Raw genomic sequence first — 20,198 nt, forward strand, 5'->3', positions numbered from 1 at the left:
TGAAACATTTTGCTATTTATTCTAATATTAAATTTTTATAATTTTTAACCAAATTTTGGTCGAATTTTAGTAAAAATTTGCATAAAAATATTATGCAGGTTTATTTTATGAATGAGGACAATAATTGACTTTGGTTAACCTTTTCACCACTTTTTCGCCCAAATTTTTCTTCATTTTTTCTTACATTCTTCAATATTTCTGGTAATGAACTCTAATTTTAGAGCTATATAACAGACAAAATTTAAGTCAATTTTCATTTTTGTTCCAATCTTCGGAAGGAAAGTGCAGACTATAAACGGGACTATTTTGCTAATTTGTGATGAAAAGAGGGGACTGGTGGTGAAAAGAATAATTGAATAACATCTAAACAAGGATGGACAACCATCAATACGTGCATCACCATAGAAACCAAAAAAACTGACTTCTAACACACTACAGATTAGCAATCCAACTTATATCAACAAATTCATGTACTGTATCATAAAAATAAATTTTCTTACTTCTTTCTGCCTCTCTAGTTTGTATTCCTTGAGTAATTTCTCCATGATATTTTTCTGTCTAATCATGGATTCCAGCTTCGTCTGTAAAGTTGCATTCTCTTGGTCCAAATATCTGGCACGATAATCTACAGTTGTCAGCGTATTTGTTGTATCTCGATGTGTTTCTTCTATTTCAATTAATCTATCAAAATAGTATTTAGAAAATATTTTTTTTTTTAATGAAACAGTTGATCTTCTCAAGTATTTTAGTTCTTTGGTCAGCTAAATGTTGGTATGTCTCTTTAATCTTAGCAGAAAATGAAACAAAATCAAGCAAGTAGAACAAAATATACTGAACGCCAGTTGCATACAATTTGAACAATTGTCAAAATCATATGTTATGTTGGGTCATAGTTAAAAGTTTTTTGGGGAGCAATCTAATGTTACAATCCTGAAGCTAGTTATGTTTATGTTTTAAATATATTTTGTAGCCCATAGTACATTCAACCTTTTGACCACCAAACTTTCTCACTCAAATTTTTCTGCACCTATTCTTTTATATCAATCAACAATTCTGGAAATGCACCCTAATTTTAGAGCATACAAAGTCAATTTTTAGAATAAAATTACTCAACAAATTTTGCCTTTTGTCCCAATCTTTTGAAGTAATGTACAGACTATAAACAAGACTATTTTGTGAATTTATGATGAAAAGAGAGAACTGGTGGTGAAAAGGTTACTGTAATATAATTGGAGAGCAGCCAGTAAACAGAAGAACATTAAAACTGCAGTATATGCATATGCAGTTCCGATGACAGTTTGACAGGCAGATTAAACTGGTTTATACTATATTACATTTCTACATACTTTGTGAGAAGTTCACGTTTTTCCTTCAATACTTTCTGTAAAGTATTCTCCATTTCATTTTTCCATTCTAGTTCTTTACGTAACTGTGTCTTGGTCAATGAGAGGTCATCTTCCATGTTTTTTAGATGATCGGCCAGCATCTTCTTTTGCCTTCCAAAAACATCCCTAAAAAGAAAAGAAAAAGTTGGAAATGAATGGTACAGTTGATAACTAAATTATGCTGTCCTGTGCTGATCCAGTAATGTGATGATGATAAAGTGAGGTTTTCAAACCCCCAAAAATCACAAAAAAAACATTCTGTTTTAAACCGAAAAAGAAACACCTAAATGTGATTTAATTGTGGTGAAATGACTGACACAAGAATAATGTGGATTCTACATCAAAACCATTATGTGTAAGCATGATAACTTTCATAGCAGACATTACAATCATCATAATGTTTGCATCAAATTCCTAGCAATAAGGTTGTCATTATACAAGGATTAATAAACTGCATATTTACCTTGCATGTTGTAGTTTATTTTTGCAGTATACTTTTTTTTCTTCATATTTTCGGAGTTGAAAGTCTAGCTTCTCTCCATATTTGAGCTGATCTATTTGTAGTACTTCTACTTCCTTTTGTAATTTGATGACTTGTTCCATCAACGCTTTCTTACCCATCTCAGCGAGTTGCACCTGAATCAAATAAATCATACACACGTGATATCACGAAAATTAACCTTGGTTGAGGTTTTATACTCGCAAATCAACCTTGGTTGAGGTTTTATACTCACAAATCAACCTTGGTTGAGGTTTTATACTCACAAATCAACCTTGGTTGAGGTTTTATACTCACAAATCAACCTTGGTTGAGGTTTTATACTCACAAATCAACCTTGGTTGAGGTTTTATACTCACAAATCAACCTTGGTTGAGGTTTTATACTCACAAATCAACCTTGGTTGAGGTTTTATACTCACAAATCAACCTTGGTTGAGGTTTTATACTCGCAAATCAACCTTGGTTGAGGTTTTATACTCACAAATCAACCTTGGTTGAGGTTTTATACTCACAAATCAACCTTGGTTGAGGTTTTATACTCACAAATCAACCTTGGTTGAGGTTTATACTCACAAATCAACCTTGGTTGAGGTTTTATACTCGCAAATCAACCTTGGTTGAGGTTTTATACTCACAAATCAACCTTGGTTGAGGTTTTATACTCACAAATCAACCTTGGTTGAGGTTTTATACTCACAAATCAACCTTGGTTGAGGTTTTATACTCACAAATCAACCTTGGTTGAGGTTTTATACTCGCAAATCAACCTTGGTTGAGGTTTTATACTCACAAATCAACCTTGGTTGAGGTTTTATACTCGCAAATCAACCTTGGTTGAGGTTTTATACTCACAAATCAACCTTGGTTGAGGTTATATACTCGCAAATCAACCTTGGTTGAGGTTTTATACTCACAAATCAACCTTGGTTGAGGTTATATACTCGCAAATCAACCTTGGTTGAGGTTTTATACTCACAAATCAACCTTGGTTGAGATTTTATACTCGCAAATCAACCTTGGTTGAGGTTTTATACTCGCAAATCAACCTTGGTTGAGGTTTTATACTCACAAATCAACCTTGGTTGAGGTTTTATACTCACAAATCAACCTTGGTTGAGGTTTTATACTCACAAATCAACCTTGGTTGAGGTTTTATACTCACAAATCAACCTTGGTTGAGGTTTTATACTCACAAATCAACCTTGGTTGAGGTTTTATACTCACAAATCAACCTTGGTTGAGGTTTTATACTCACAAATCAACCTTGGTTGAGGTTTTATACTCACAAATCAACCTTGGTTGAGGTTTTATACTCACAAATCAACCTTGGTTGAGGTTTTATACTCACAAATCAACCTTGGTTGAGGTTTTATACTCACAAATCAACCTTGGTTGAGGTTTTATACTCACAAATCAACCTTGGTTGAGGTTTTATACTCACAAATCAACCTTGGTTGAGGTTTTATACTCGCAAATCAACCTTGGTTGAGGTTTTATACTCACAAATCAACCTTGGTTGAGGTTTTATACTCACAAATCAACCTTGGTTGAGGTTTTATACTCACAAATCAACCTTGGTTGAGGTTTTATACTCACAAATCAACCTTGGTTGAGGTTTTATACTCACAAATCAACCTTGGTTGAGGTTTTATACTCACAAATCAACCTTGGTTGAGGTTTTATACTCACAAATCAACCTTGGTTGAGATTTTATACTCACAAATCAACCTTGGTTGAGGTTTTATACTCACAAATCAACCTTGGTTGAGATTTTATACTCACAAATCAATCTTGGTTGAGGTTTTATACTCACAAATCAACCTTGGTTGAGGTTTTATACTCGCAAATCAACCTTGGTTGAGGTTTTATACTCACAAATCAACCTTGGTTGAGGTTTTATACTCACAAATCAACCTTGGTTGAGGTTTTATACTCACAAATCAACCTTGGTTGAGATTTTATACTCACAAATCAACCTTGGTTGAGGTTTTATACTCACAAATCAACCTTGGTTGAGGTTTTATACTCACAAATCAACCTTGGTTGAGGTTTTATACTCACAAATCAACCTTGGTTGAGGTTTTATACTCACAAATCAACCTTGGTTGAGATTTTATACTCACAAATCAACCTTGGTTGAGGTTTTATACTCACAAATCAACCTTGGTTGAGGTTTTATACTCACAAATCAACCTTGGTTGAGGTTTTATACTCACAAATCAACCTTGGTTGAGGTTTTATACTCACAAATCAACCTTGGTTGAGGTTTTATACTCACAAATCAACCTTGGTTGAGGTTTTATACTCGCAAATCAACCTTGGTTGAGGTTTTATACTCACAAATCAACCTTGGTTGAGGTTTTATACTCGCAAATCCAAGAGTAAAGTTGTTCAAATAAAATATATTTGAGTTATTAAATTATAAATTCAATATCAAAAACATCTGTTCAATGGCTTGATCATACACTATTAATATAAGCAAGTTCAAATTCAAGTACACATTGTGATCATAGTATGTTAAGAATGTGTTGAGACACCTCTTCTAATTGGAGAATTTTCGGAAATCCTAGTTGCTAGGTTACCATGTACTAGATACATGTAGTGTTGACCTGCAATGGGACAGTGACCTCATCATGTCCACCAAACAAAAAATTTGAAAGTGTCTGAAATATTTGTTTTCTAAAATCAATGCAAGTAAGCCATCAAATTTTGATTTTTTATAAAAAATTTATTTATTTTTTGTACTTCTGACAAAAATCTAAAAAAAAGCTTTGAAGTGCAGATTTTGAATCAACGCAAATAAATAACCAGAAACAAAAAATGTTTTCCCTTAAATAATTAAGTACATTAGGAACAAAGTCATGAATCCAAATTTGTTAATTTGGCATGTAGCAATTTCAAAATTGGTTGGTCAATCCATACTCACCATGTCAGAAGCTGATCTACTTCTGTCTTCTGTTATATATAGTTTTGATTCGGTGTCTAATAATTTATGATGTAAGTTCATATTGTCTTCATGTAATTTACTTTCTTTGTCTTTCACTGAATTCAGCTGAAGTTTCATATCAATTGCAGTCTGTTCTTGCATAGCTCTGTGGTATTAACAGATAATGACAATACTATGAACCGTACAATTGTCATTTTTAGGAATGTTGTCTACTAAATAGACAGTATGAAAGTCGCATAGTACTTTGGTTTTCTATCGAGTTTCAGATCAACATTAGATAGTGTTGATTTAATATTGATCAGAAACTTTGATAATTATCAATATAATTAGCAGACAGTGAATAAATGAATTACAGTTGTTTTTTTGCCTATAACTACAGACATTACCATCAATCGATTTTCGCCAACACGCCTGTAGTTATTTGGTTGTGGGTAGAAAACAAATGTAGACGCAATCCTCCAACCTACAGCATTGCTAATGTATTGTTCTCAGATCATTCGCACAACAGGAAGTGTTAAAAATTATATTTTCCAAAATAGTAAAAAAAACACAATATAGCAATACTGATCGTCAGGTAATCCTAAAACAAACATTGGTACTGCTATGTACCACCGTATGCGCCTATATCAAAGCTTTCCTAAGATACATACTTAGGTTGTTATAGTAGCATGGTTAGTAACTTGTAAGAATGTCTCAATCACAGATAAATATTTAATTTTACTCATGTTGCGACCTTAATCCACATGAAGTAATATGTATCACATGGATCTATCATGCAATCCAAACAAATGTAGGCTTTTCAGTGCCAAAGTAAATTGTCCATACCTTTCACAAAATATAAATTAACATAAATTTTTTCATATTTTTTTCCAAAATTTTGATCAAGACCCGTAGCAAAAAGGGATTTATGTCAATTAGGTTCAAAATTATCAACAAAACGTTTATAAGAAAAAAAAGAACACCTACAAAATAATTTTGCCAGAAAAAAAAAATATGGCGCCCAAAATGTTCACTATGAGTAAAATTGAATATAGTCACAATTTGCAGAACAAGTATCAATTTTTGAGTTAACAACACATCTTGTGTATCATATCATGCAGTACAATGAGCCACGTTTTCATGAAATATGTAATTGAAACAATACCTTTCTAATTTTTCTTGTTGTAGTTGATTTCGAATTTTAATAACTTCATCTCTTTCTTGCTGTAAATCCATTTTCAACGTAGCAGATTCACGTAGATGCAACTCAGCTGCTTGTTGTCTCATTGTGGCGTCATCTAAATCTCGTTTTAGATTTACAATCTGTTAGAGAAATTCAATAAATTTATTTCTGGTTTAGAAATTCATCATGGATTTTTTATCTTTATATATTGTATTTGGAAACAATTTCAGTGTTTTTATTGCTTGCAGCCAATCAGGCACAATCTTTTAAATAGCTTTGTATTGACTCTTAACTTTTACCTTTCTTTCTAAAAGTTCTATTTTTTGCTGGTACACACTATCAGAGAGTTCACCATCAATATGTCTTCTGGATATCTGTCAAATAAATACAAGACAAACCATTAATTCTATTTAATAATATCTCAGTGGAAGTTCATCACTTCATGCACTTTTTTTCTTATATTTTTCAATATTTCTGGAAATGAAGCCTAATTTTGAAGCCAACAGACAACATTTGAGTCAATTATCAGTTTTTACTCAATCTTTTGCTGTCCCAGTCTTCTGAAGAAAAGTGCAGACTATAAATAGGTTATTTTTGATGAAAAGAGGTAACTGGTTGTGAAGAAGTTAAACTTGGAACAGATCGAAGTACATTATGTTCATAGTGCTACATAATCTACTTTTATATCAAATACAATCATACTACACTGGTGACATCATATGAGGTATTACTGTGAACCGCTTTACTATATAACTATTTTTTTTCACTGGCATTTAATTTCACTATTTTTGATGTACGAGCATTTTCACATGAATTTAAGTTCACAAATTTGGCAGTGAGTGAAACATGAGTTCTATTGTTGTTTCTCTTGTTAATGTGTGTTAAATTTAGCGGATTTCACTTATCAGTGAAAATAGCAAAATTAAAACCTGAGGAATAATTTATACCATTACAGTACTTCATCAGATGCAATAATTACCCAGAATTCACCAAGATGGGAATTAATACCAAATTTACTAGCATTGTAATTTTACTGTTATTTTACGAACTATATGCACTTTGAGTCACCTCCTAAGATTACACAGTGAAATTTATTGTTCAATATGAGTCCCATAAATTGTACAAAGTATGTTAAATACATTGTCTGTTTACACAAAATTCAAATGTCTACTTGCACAACTATTGTTTACAGTATCTAATTTGAATATTTAATTATCATAAAACTTACCCTTTCTATTTCCAGTTCTAGTTCATGCTTTCTTTGTTCTGACGCAGTAAGTTTATCAAGAACATCTTTCAATTGGTTCCACACCTAGATATCAACAAGTATTAACATTAAACAGTGAATCTGTCTGGACTGAACACATCCATCACTGAGGCAATTTACAATGGTGCAGTTTTATAGATGTCTTTGCAAATAGAGGGCAGACATTCACTCTGTCACATAGTAAATGATAAAGACAGTATTGCAATGATTTATGTGAACATTCATTAAAGATGTGAATGCAAATATGGAAGATTAGACTAATGATCCGATTTGTCAGGTTTCTTTGTTTACACAAGGTACAGGTTAGACTAAATTCTAGTATAAGCAGGGTTCAATTTAGACAGGTTTCCAGTTAACACAGTCATGGTTCAAATGTATAATAATAATAATTTATTACTGGATAATTTTGTAAAATTTAGATGAGGTTTGACAGGGTTCATTTGTTTTGAAGTGTTTTACTCTCCATACCTTAGTCAACTCTTCCTCCAAATGTTTATTCCGTGCTTCTAATTCATTGAACTTCTTCAATTCATCTTCACGTGCTGCTGAATTCAATCCATTCTCTAGCTTTTCATTTGCAGCTTCCTAACAAAAAAATAAAATAAATAAAAACAAAAAAATTAGTCATTAAAACTAGATAAAAACATTTAGAAAACATTTTATTTATTTTGTGCCTTGTTATGAGAGTTATTTTAGTGAAACTTAGTTTTTTTCACAAGAAAGTATTGATTGTCATTGCCTCAGTTTGTGAGTCAGATGATTGGAAATATAGAAAGACCACTATGAATTAACAAAACATGCATAGATAATGTTACAGACTTTTCAAATTGCGACAGTCTACGTTTAAAAAATCAGATAATCACAAATCGGGAAAATTGTCCCACTATGATCCCTAAAACTAGACTGACGTTGGTTCATATCACATTTAACATAAAAGTGAATAAGTGCAACTGAGGTCACCATACATTTTTGTCTTCAGAAACTGGAAGTTGATGTTTGATGAATTATTCATAGGGTTTCACTTCTAGCATAGCGTTAATTTAAGAACTAAAAGACCATTTCAATAAATTTCTTCAGTCTATTTTAGAGTCCAATCACATCAAAATACAAACTCAAACAATTACAGTGCTTATATAGTTTCCCTCACATTCAATTTAACCTTTATTATTTCCCCAAGGATTACATTTTAATAAAATTACTGTGCATTCAAAATCATATTTAATAAAATTTTCTCTCCAATTTCTATACCAGTGATGCTGTGAAACAGTTGGTAATAATAAATATTACTGGGGTGGGGTGGGGTGGGGTATTTACATTCAGGTGTCAGCTACCGCCATGGATTCTACTTTAGGCAAAATGAGGTGGATGAACAGCAAATTGATTTGCACTGTTTTTGATTACACAGAGGAGCCAAAGACAAATTCTTACATGCACCTTATGGGTATTCTATCCTAAGTGTTATTCCCATTTAATTGTAGCAGTGTCTGTGGTGGTGTTTGAGTGCATAGCTGACTCTGTGAATTCTCGGCTAGAATGTCCTTTTACAAAGAAGCTACTTATGATGGTAAACCATGTATGTGCATCCATAAATGTTTATGTAATGGCTTAGGAAATCAGTTTGAGAGTAAAAATAAGTCTACACAATAACAAAAGAGAAGAAAACAAATCTTGCAAGAACAGTGACTGAAAAAAAAAGTATTTATCATGCAAAAAAAACACAAAACACTCATTTGATTGGAGAAAAGAAAAGAAAACAAAGGTAAAACTAAGTGAATGTAAGTTTTTGTACCATCTTCAAACCAGTAGTGTTAACTGGTCATTTTGTCATCATGTAATTTTGATTGCAAACATTCAAAATTACTCGTACCATGGTACATTGACTAGAAGTACATGAGAACTTACATACTGTATTTGCTATATTAGAAGCACAACCCAAAATAAATGCATGCAAAGCCAAAATACCCTTTTTTATATTTTAACAATAAAAATCACAAAATAATGATGATTTAACATGATTTTTACATGAAGTGTAGCGCTTCTAATGTGACGAATACAATAGTGAAATTAATCCTTTTAAAACTATATTAAAAATCATCTGTTATTAAAATGTTATTTCCTTTCAGCTGTAAATGTAATTATGTATTGTACACAATGTATTACATTATATTATCTCAGTTATATTATGTAATAGGACACAAAATAGCAGGGAATGTCCATGGATTTAATCCAGGGGTGCAATTGATTGAAATTATCATTAAAACTCGTAATGTTGACACACTGAACAATGAAGAAAACGAAAAAGCTGTCAAACACAGCACATGCAACAAAAAGAATACATAAATTATAAAGTGCAACCAATTTTAACAGTTAATAATAATAACCAATTAACCATAGAGAATAATAGAGTGATATTGATGGAGAACTGTGAATAATTTTGGGGATAGAGGGCGCTGTTCTTCTACTTCCAATCACATAGTTCTAGTAGTTTTGCAACTCTCAGCCAATCACAAAGATGTTGAGGCATTTTGTATACACACATTTCCAATTAAGTGTAATTTGAATAATTCCTCGGAAACAAATTTTCTGCCAAAATATTCATTATTTTGTCAACTGTTAAAGGTAACAACCAGTATTTTGATCATAAACCCCGAAATTTGAAACTAGAAAATTTTTATGCAATATGAAAGTAAAGAACAAAAGAGACCCCCTAGGTAAGGATTATTTAACTTAAGCCACACAGCATGCAAGGTGCCTACTTCATTTCTAACAGCGATTTGTCTCTGCAGCTCTTTCACCAGCTTGCGTTCTCTCTCAAGTTGCTGCGATAGTGACTCTTGACGCTTGGTGTTAGCCTCTTTTTCCACCTGCAGTTCTTGGTGTAGCTGTGTCACTAATTTATCTAATTTGCCCTGCAGATGTAATATTAATATTTCAAGAGAGAGAGGGAAATTGGAGATAAATAAGAAACAAACAAGCTTATTTAAAATTGTGTGATTTTTTCAGCTAGTTTTATTTATATCAATTCAGGGTGATTCCTGAATATATGGTAAAGGGAACAGTTGACATGATGAGAGTAAAGTATGGAACACTATTTGGGGGTAATAACAAGTTGAGTGGCTCTCTCATTTTCAACAAGATTTCAACAACAATTTGCAAATATGGTTCTATTTTTCAATGGTTAAAAAAAAAAAATTAGTGACAATTACACTTAAAAATACGGTGGTTGTCACGCAATGCAAGTGAGAGATTTGTGCTGATAAACACATTGATTTTACAACACCCCACAGTGCTCGACTAATGTGGCAACAAGTATGTGTGAAGGTTTTGATTGGGCAGTGGATTGTAATCTACCTAAATTAACCTTGGTACTGTCTGTTTTTATGAATAGTTTGCACACCACTAGAAGTTATTTCTGTTGATGTGTATGCATTGGATTGAAAAAAATGTTCATATAAAACTGTATCTGCCACATATGTGACTTGATGACCACTATCCTAAACAGAGAATTAAAGTGACTTTCAATTAATTCAATAGCCAAAATGTTTCAGTTTTTCAACCTCAAAATATAATTGTCAGCTGATGTGAAAACACATATGTCAATGAAAGGTATACACCCTCTAATGGCACTTATCTGACCTGACAGTACTGGGGGTATTTCATTTTTTGTTAAATTTGGGAAGTATTTTGACATTGTCACCAAAGATTACACAAACAACTTCAAATCCAGAATTTAGAGCAAAGACTTTTCAGCAAAAGTCAGGTTTAATTTTTGGAAATTTTAACTATTCTGCAAATTCATGAATAGAAGTAAATTTCATTTAAAAGTGTGTTTGCAACTATTTATTTCTTGGCTAAAATAAAGCAGCTTACAGTAACATCTGCAGGGCTAGACAAAATATTATCTAAATATATAATAGCATATTTACTGAAAAGTAGAAATAGATCATGTCTTACTTGTCCATCTTTTGATGTCTCATACTGTGTGATAATTTGTGATGAGAGATTTGACACTTCATCCCTTAATGCGTCAGACTCTGCCTCGGCAGTCTCTGCTTTTTTCATACTTAACTCAAGTCTTGTCTGCAAATCTACAAATAGAAAAAACAAACATTACAAAAAAAGTTCCAATCTAGTTTTAGCTATATTTTACTGATTGCCAAATTACTAATCACTAAACAAGGGGGTCATAATAAATAAAATAACTAGTAATTTTCTATAGTGGGCTTGCAAGACATTTAATGTCCAAAATACATTTTGATGCTGGCTTTGTGAATAATGGAACTTATTAGACTAATGTTAGGTTATACCGGTAGTACACAAATTTTCATAGAAATAGCAATGGTAACAACTTTGTTCGGATTATTATGTTGTTTCAAGTACAGTATATAATCGTGTAAAATTGACCAAAAGCACAAGAAAACATTTTTTATTTTAATAAATAGAGATACTGTTAAAATACAAAATCTTTCAAGAAATCCAACGCAGGTACAACAAGGTTTATCAAACCAATTTAGAAACAAAAACATGTCTGCACAAAAACAAAAGCAAATCATCCATTCAACAATGAGGGCACTCTACAATCCATCACTGCTCTAACAAATGTATACAGAAGCCATCCCATAAAGAAGTGATGGCAAACAAATTGTAATGTAAGAAATCAGCAAAACTGTTTCAACCAGTTTTGCAACAAAAACAATTTGTGGTGTAGTCAGGATTATGTCACACATCATTTTGATAGAAAGAACACAATATAAATTTAAGTGTTATCTCATGCAGTTAGACCTTTATTTTTCTGTGGGAGAAAGCATATACCAGTAAGTGAAACATATTTGGTATACATGCCACTGTTTTTTTGTTTTTTTTTAAGTTTTAACCTGCTGTAAAATGACTAATTTTCACTGTGTTTAAATTTCGCTGATTTACCATTTCAGGCATATTCAGTGGGTTTTTAATTCACGGTTTATCATTTAGATAATGTGTTCTATGCTAAATTTTACTTACTCACTGGGTTTTAATTTAGTGCATTTTCCAGTCAACAAAAAAAGCAAAATTAAAACCTAGTGTATAATTAACCCCTTTAAAGTACCACTGTTTTTCTTGTCTGTGTTTTGTTCATTGTATTTATTATCATCTATCCAAAACACGTTAAGTGAACAAATAAATAAATATAGAAAAAAACAAAACAATTTCCTTTACAAATACTGGTTTCACAACCATACACAAATGTACCACAACAAAATCATTGATTTAAAGACTCATGAATTAAAATCTGAATTCACTGAGCAAACTGTTTGCGTTCATTCAATTGTTCCACTACAATGGGTATTGTACTTTGACTTGGCAATGATCCAAGATTACAAATCAAACACATTACACGAGTCAACTTTAAATAACGAGTTCCTCACTGTTTTGTAATCACTTTGTTTTGTGTAAAGACAAACATAACAACAAAATATACAACATATGTATTTTTCATTATTACCAGGTGAATATGGAGCAATTTTAATATAATTTGTAGTTGTGTAAATAAATAGTTTATTACATACATGTACATATGTATACCACTTGAAACATATCATATACAGACATTGACGCAGTGCCCTTCAAAACTAAAGAATTCAAACAATTCATGATCAGTTTTAAAATATGTTGATATTGGACAAAGTCAATTTAAGGATTACAGTTATATACACTTGGCATTACATTGTTTTTTTTCTTTCAACATGATCTCCAAAGCAAGGTTTGTCACTCTGAAATATGTCCTATACTATGTACACAATATGAGTAAAATACATTGTTTATTTACATGAAATTTGAACACACGCTGTGTGACGAGCGTGATGCTGCAATGACAATGCTTGATAGGTATGTCGTATACAAACAAACAAACACATTTTAAGAGCAATAAAATGCACATACTAGTACGGGGGGGTGGGGTGGTTTGCATCAGAAACACACATTATTATTTGTACTAACACTGAAACTTGGTTGTGATACCAGTTTAATGGTTTTAAAAGATTTAAAACATATATACAGCATTAAATATTTCAGTTCCACATATAACTAAGGAAACATAAAGTAAATACTGCTGTGCTTGCCAGCAACATGGTGCTTAATTGACAGGACCCCAGATTCAAATCTTTCAAAGTACTGTGGAATACTTTATTTTCGCTGGAATTAATTTTCGCTGAAAAGGCTTTTTGTGCGTTTTGTATGGAATTTATTTTAACTGATTTTTGAAAAGTTTAATGTGAAATATAGGTAAAAAAGTATATTCGCTGGATTTTATTTTCACGGAATCATCCCTTCAGTGAAAATAGCGAAAATAAATTCCAAGCGAAAATAAAGTATTCTACAGTAGTCAACCCCTCACCTGAGTGAGTATGCCACAAGACTACGCTAAATAGGAATCAAAGCCACAGTCACTTTACCCTGAGTGGGAGTGCCAAATCCACTGACCATAATTAATTCACTACAGCTATAAAATCTGTATTAGTGCTACGGCTTCTTTTAAAATGGATGATGCAAGAATAGAGAGGTGGCTTCTAGTAGAACATTTACACATATGAGAAATGAGAAATGTTTGATTAAAAAAATCTAGGTGTGGCTTCTATTTTAGAACTGTTCACTAGGTTGCCTGTATATATACAACTGGCTTTTAGCAGATCTTTTAAAAACTGGCTGCTATCAATAATTATGCGAGTCCTCCTTATGTATATGTGTAGTTTTCAAGACAGTGTCAATTTTGTGTTTGACCGAGTCAGGACATGGTTTCTGTAGCAATGTACTACATGTATATGAGTAATGGCACTTGCAATAAAAAAAGAAGTCACAAGACAACAGTGACAATATGTGTTCAGAACTTGCTCCTGGCACAAAATATATTTAAGAGATAGGGACGAAAAAAAAATTTACAATATAATTCTGTTTCCATAGTAATAATGTTTTTTAAAAAGTACAATGTGGCCGGAAATCAAATGATATCGCTATGACAAATGCATATGAAGCCAAGCAACAGTCTTAAGATGCACTCCACACAATAGCGTTCAGAACTAAACTCAATTCAACAAGCATAAAAGTAACCGTACCGAAACATAAATGCAATTCCAATACAATACAAAAACACACCTGTAGGCTAGGCTAGCCCATTATGGTACAAGTCTTAACATTTAATAGGCTTGTCTGGGGATGACCAGTGAAGCAAAATATCAAAGAAACACAATGTCAAATGTAAAGATAATAAAAAAGCACCTTTGTGATTCCTCTCTGGTTGAGTATAACTGTAGACATCTTTGACTTTGAGGATAACCATATTTGTACTATTACAAGTGCATATACTTTAGAATACATTATTTTTGCTGGAATTAATTTTCGCTGAAAAGGCTTTTTGGGTGTTAAGTTGAATGTGAAATATAGGAAAAAAAGTATATTCGCTGGATTTTATTTTCACTGAAGCATCTTTTCAGCGAAAATAAATTCCAAGCAAAAATAAAGTATTCTACAGTACTCTATAGAAGTGCACATAAACCAAAATTACGCTAAACCAATGTATTAAATCATTAAATCATTTTGTCCATAGATACACCTCTATCATTTACATAATGCTTTATTAATAGAGTAAATATGGTAGCTGCAAAAATCCTTGAACTTAATTATTTTGAAGGCATCAACTGTGAACTACTGTAAAATATTTTATTTTTTGCTGGAAATAATTTTCGCTGAAAAGACTTTTTGGGTGTTTTGTATGAAATTTATTTTAATTATCGTTAAGTTTGACATGTTGAATGTAAAATACAGGAAAAAAGGTATATTTGCTGCATTTTATATTAACCGAATCATTACTTATCAGCGAAAATAAATTCAAAGAGAAAATAAAATATTTTAAATATGTTATTTTTGATAACTCAATGGCACTCATTGGGACAACATTTTTTACTGAATTCTTGTGTTAATTATGTTGTTTTTCACGACTTACAAAACAATGTACAGTGACTTCAGCACTATAATCAACTGAAATCATGGTGTATACATGATATATATTCTAAAAGACCATAAATTATATTATAATGACCCAAGAATGCAATTATGTGTGCATCTATCAAAAATGCTTATTTTAAGGCCCCTACAAACAAACTGTCATTGCTACAAAAGATACAGTTTCTCTGAATCATGAAATTCATAAATATTTGTCCAAATTTGACCAAATTTTTCCCAGCCATGATATATAAATATATATATTAATGCTCTTTACATACATAGTAATGAGAGTAATTTAGCTGCACATTTCCCTAATTTTTGTTTCTATTTTCTCTATTATTTTAGTTAAATTAAATTTTTACAAATGTACTGTGTTTTTTTATATTTATTATAATATATTTCATTTTGCCAAAGGAGCCATATTCTATTCATTAAGATGATTGAAGCACCCATGCATGGATCAGGAATTTTATTTTCAATACATGAATAAAATACAACTAAAATAAATATCCATTTTTTGTTATCCACCTCAAGATCATGCTTCTTGTCTACAAAGGCATGTCTTTCATAATATGCTATATCTTGGAATTGATCAGACCAATTTGAACAACTTGTATCCAAGCGTCTCCAGAAGACACATGAATTCCAGACTGTAGCATTGATCTTCCAATGAAGTTTGTACCACACTTACTGAGAATTAGTGGGTCCACCCCTTGTTGATAATATAGTATTCTTTTTAATTTAATAAGTTTTCTTGTGGTGGAAATTGAAAAAAATGTACTTTAAGCATACACTCTAATCTGCATTGTCCTAGTAGGTGAAAGTAACATGACATACATGCCGGCGTACCACATTGTACAAAAAAAGTACTTGTATGTATTACAACAAGTGGCAGGCAAACATTCACAAATGACAATACTGTCAGCATGCCCCATGCTTTGCTTTGTATATTAATACATGTGAAAGACTGGAATCGTGGGAACCACAAATTTTAACCAAAACATATGGGCAATAAACTTTTGCTTGCAAATGTTGGTCTCACAATTTGGAATACTCTACATTACTTTATTTTAGCTGGAACTAATTTTTCATGAAAAGTCTTTTTAGGTATTTTGTATGGAGTTTATTTTCAACAATATTTGATGAGTTGAAAGTAAAATATAGAAATTGGCTTTTCAATTTGACATGAAATATTAAAAGTACAAATTCACAGCTTCTTGAATAAATTACCATACATGAGTGTTCCCATGGAAAAATAAATCATATTTTTCAGTGTTCGACATATGCAAATTATAGTAAATTTGTGATTTATTTGAGATGTATTTAAATAAGGCAAACACAGTATTTGTCAGGAGTTAATACAAATATGATTGGTCAATGGACACTTGTGCAGAACAGTAACAAATGTGATTGGTCAATAGCCAGATGTGCAGAATAGTAACACATGTGATTGGTCAATAGACAGATGTGCAGAATAGTAACACATGTGATTGGTCAATAGACAGATGTGCAGAATAGTAACACATGTGATTGGTCAATAGACAGATGTGCAGAATAGTAACACATGTGATTGGTCAATAGCCAGATGTGCAGAATAGTAACACATGTGATTGGTCAATAGACACTTGTGCAGAACAGTAACAAATGTGATTGGTCAATAGCCAGATGTGCAGAACAGTAACAAATGTGATTGGTCAATAGACAGATGTGCAGAATAGTAACACATGTGATTGGTCAATAGACAGATGTGCAGAATAGTAACACATGTGATTGGTCAATAGCCAGATGTGCAGAATAGTAACACATGTGATTGGTCAATAGACAGATGTGCAGAATAGTAACACATGTGATTGGTCAATAGACAGATGTGCAGAATAGTAACACATGTGATTGGTTAATAGCCAGATGTGCAAAATAGTAACACATGTGATTGGTCAATAGCCAGATGTGCAAAATAGTAACACATGTGATTGGTCAATGGACAGATGTGCAGAATTGTAATACTAATTTGCTGAAACACAACATGATAACAAGAGAGCAGCAAAATACGAACACTATATAATTCAGACACACATAAACCAATCCCCAGGAGATATATGTTTTGTACATAAAATCAAAGTCTATATTCTCTTTACCTGTATCCAGTTCACCATTCATAGGTACATGTACATTCTCACATGTTTTACCTGTGTCAACCGCCACAGCATCTGCTTCAACAATTTTACCTGCACTTTCATTAACTTTATCCACTTTTGGGGATGCCATATCGACAACACTGTTATTCACAGATGGCATTTCATCTGCTTTGATCACAGAAACCTGGCTTAACTCCTCAGAGGAAACCACTTCTCCGTCTACCTCGGGCTCCTCTGCTCTAAACTCAACTACTGTAGTTTCGCTAATTTCACCTTCAAAACCGGGTGGCACCACCTTACATATAGTTTCCTCTTCCATAATCTCACAATTAGATCAACGTATTTATGACCAAGTTTCAGAAATAATCACAGAGTTAAATACTCCATACATAACATGCGAACAAAGCACATATTAAAACAGACATCCAGTTGAATCCTCATGGACAGTGTTGCCTGTCTGACCGTTCCTAGCAGTGCACGTCCAATCCACCAGGTAAACGACTCACAACAAAGCATACCTTTTAAAATATAGAGATGTTCATCGTAACCTATACAACTGTACTATGGTAAATGCAATCAAAGAATCAGTTCATTAGCATAACAATAACTATTGTTAGAAAGCTTCTTATGCTGTATATTGCATGACAACTGTCCCTCTACTCAAGAAACTTCACCAAACGCAGAGGGTAAAGACTGTCATTCATAAATCCAGTAGATATGTACACATACAAAGTGCATAGAACACAGTGATTCTAACAATTCAGACAGAAAAACCAAATATAGCTTATTAAGGTCTCTGGAATCAAATTACAACCGAACACGCAGAGCTCAATATCATACTGAAACTGTGCCATATAGTATTCAATTCTACATGTACATACTGTAAAATAATTAATACAGTAACTAATATTTATTAATATTGCTAGAGTAATTACTGTGAAAGCATTAATTTTAACTGGTATTTAATATTTAAGCATTTATAATCAGTGGTTTATAAATTCAGTGATTTACAGTGAAACAATGCTTTCTATTGTAATCTGACATGCTCACGTAGATTCCATTTCAATTTTCAGCGAAATTGAAACCAAGTGAAAAATTAATGCTTTAATTAATTTATTTTTTTCATTATTTTATTTACCGGTACTACATGATTAATTTTGCACATTTTGTAAATTTATTTTTTATTTTAGATTATAAAATGGACAGAAATTGCCTTCAGTCCTAATAAAATTTGTTTTAAAAAAATCCAGACAAAAGTTAATTTTGTTAACTCTTTGAAGAATGCCGAAGTCAACTTTTGTCATTATACAAAAAAAACTACAAATGTGTACAAAATTATCAATAACTTTTACAGAAATTTTGATCAAGAAATGTAATCACTCAAAAATTATGTAATTGTTTTTCAAAAATTATAGAAAGATGTGCAAATTTCTAGCGTTTCAAAGGGTTAAACATGACAAAAGATGACTTTGTTGTTCAATGTTCATAAGATATTCCTATTATGTCTTTTATGATATTTAAATATGGTTACTATATCAATTTAACAACAAGGAAACTGTGATGTATTACTGGCATTTAATTTCACTATTTTGATGTTTTGAGGAAAATCACTGGGTTTTAAGTTCAAGAACTTAGCAGGAAAACAATGAGTTATATTATTACTGTACAAGGATTTAATTTTAATAGTAAGTTTTACATATCAGTGAATATAGCAACATTAAAAACCAGAAAATAATAAATGAGTTGACAGTAAACAGTTCAATGCCTATATTCGACTGAACAACTTTTTTTCAATTAGAAATGCCGGGCATTTGACAGAATTAATGTTCTCATAATAATACATTGCTGCGTAAGACTTCAAACCTATCATCTGCCTTTTATATGAAGTACACTCAGTCAATTCAAGACTCAAGACATATGGCAATCGCTCATTCTCGCATGCTTTTCCGTCATACCAACAGACATTTGTTCTGCAGCCAGTTTAAACATTTTCAAATCTAAACTCAAAACTTACATGTTTCAGAGAGCATTTCTGTGAACTGACAGCGTTATTGGGCATCATCTTGATGGATATTAGGTGCTTTACAAACTCTTAATTATTATTATTATTATTATTATTAATTGGAATTATGCCAAACTACCGATACATGTTGTGGTATGGTGAGCTATTAATGATTACAAGACAAAGATTACAAAGTCAATTTTCATGATATAACATAAACTATATATAACATTAATTCAGGTTACTGGTTAAATTTAATTTACTGTGAAGCTTCAAACCAAATTCCCCTATAATGAAATTCAATTCAGTAACACTTAGACATAACTTGACTGTGAATGAGTGGTATTGTTGTAATTACAATTGTAATTAAAATGGACAATTAAAGAGCCAGTACATGGTGATCTGACATTGAACAGATAATACCTGTCACCATTCAGACAAAGCAACCAACAAACAATAACTATTGTCAATTGTCCTGGGTGCATAGTTTTCTGAAACAGTATCAAAAGTTTTGAAATAACAGCTCCACAAACATTGCACAATAAATAAATAACAAAAACAACATCTTTCTTTCCTTTTTTGAGAATAATTATCTTAAAATGACACCAGCTATGCTTAATATCAAACTCTATGTGGTTTACAAGTCACCTACCCAGCAAGATTGGAATTTTAGTCACAAATACATGTACAGTGAATGGAGAGTACTCTATATAAAACTTTAGATTAATGAATGAGACATACGCACAGAAGTTATTCAAACTGACCTTTTGAACTATCTTGCCGTCATAGACTCACCTCCATGGTTACCATACACTATTCCAC

General features: G+C 31.9%; 1 protein-coding gene across 3 annotated transcripts in view; it reads right to left on the reverse strand.

Annotated features, from left to right (window-relative positions):
- The window catches only part of LOC102804986 (uncharacterized), a 54,591-nt gene that overhangs the window by 5,101 nt on the left and 29,292 nt on the right, over window positions 1-20,198 (reverse strand). For 2 of the 3 annotated variants that reach the window (XM_085508670.1, XM_085508669.1), the window contains 10 exons: window positions 11,217-11,350; window positions 10,019-10,171; window positions 7,731-7,847; window positions 7,224-7,307; window positions 6,295-6,369; window positions 5,978-6,135; window positions 4,813-4,978; window positions 1,849-2,021; window positions 1,347-1,511; window positions 501-681 (listed from right to left, as the gene is read on the reverse strand). In XM_085508670.1, coding sequence (XP_085364796.1) covers window positions 501-681; window positions 1,347-1,511; window positions 1,849-2,021; window positions 4,813-4,978; window positions 5,978-6,135; window positions 6,295-6,369; window positions 7,224-7,307; window positions 7,731-7,847; window positions 10,019-10,171; window positions 11,217-11,350 — 1,406 coding nt within the window. The remainder of the gene's footprint in view (window positions 1-500; window positions 682-1,346; window positions 1,512-1,848; window positions 2,022-4,812; window positions 4,979-5,977; window positions 6,136-6,294; window positions 6,370-7,223; window positions 7,308-7,730; window positions 7,848-10,018; window positions 10,172-11,216; window positions 11,351-20,198) is intronic. The other variant, XM_085508671.1, reaches the window with a different exon arrangement.

Source organism: Saccoglossus kowalevskii, chromosome 15 (assembly GCF_978046115.1).
Source record: "Saccoglossus kowalevskii chromosome 15, keSacKowa6.1, whole genome shotgun sequence".
Taxonomy (NCBI): Eukaryota; Metazoa; Hemichordata; class Enteropneusta; family Harrimaniidae; genus Saccoglossus; species Saccoglossus kowalevskii.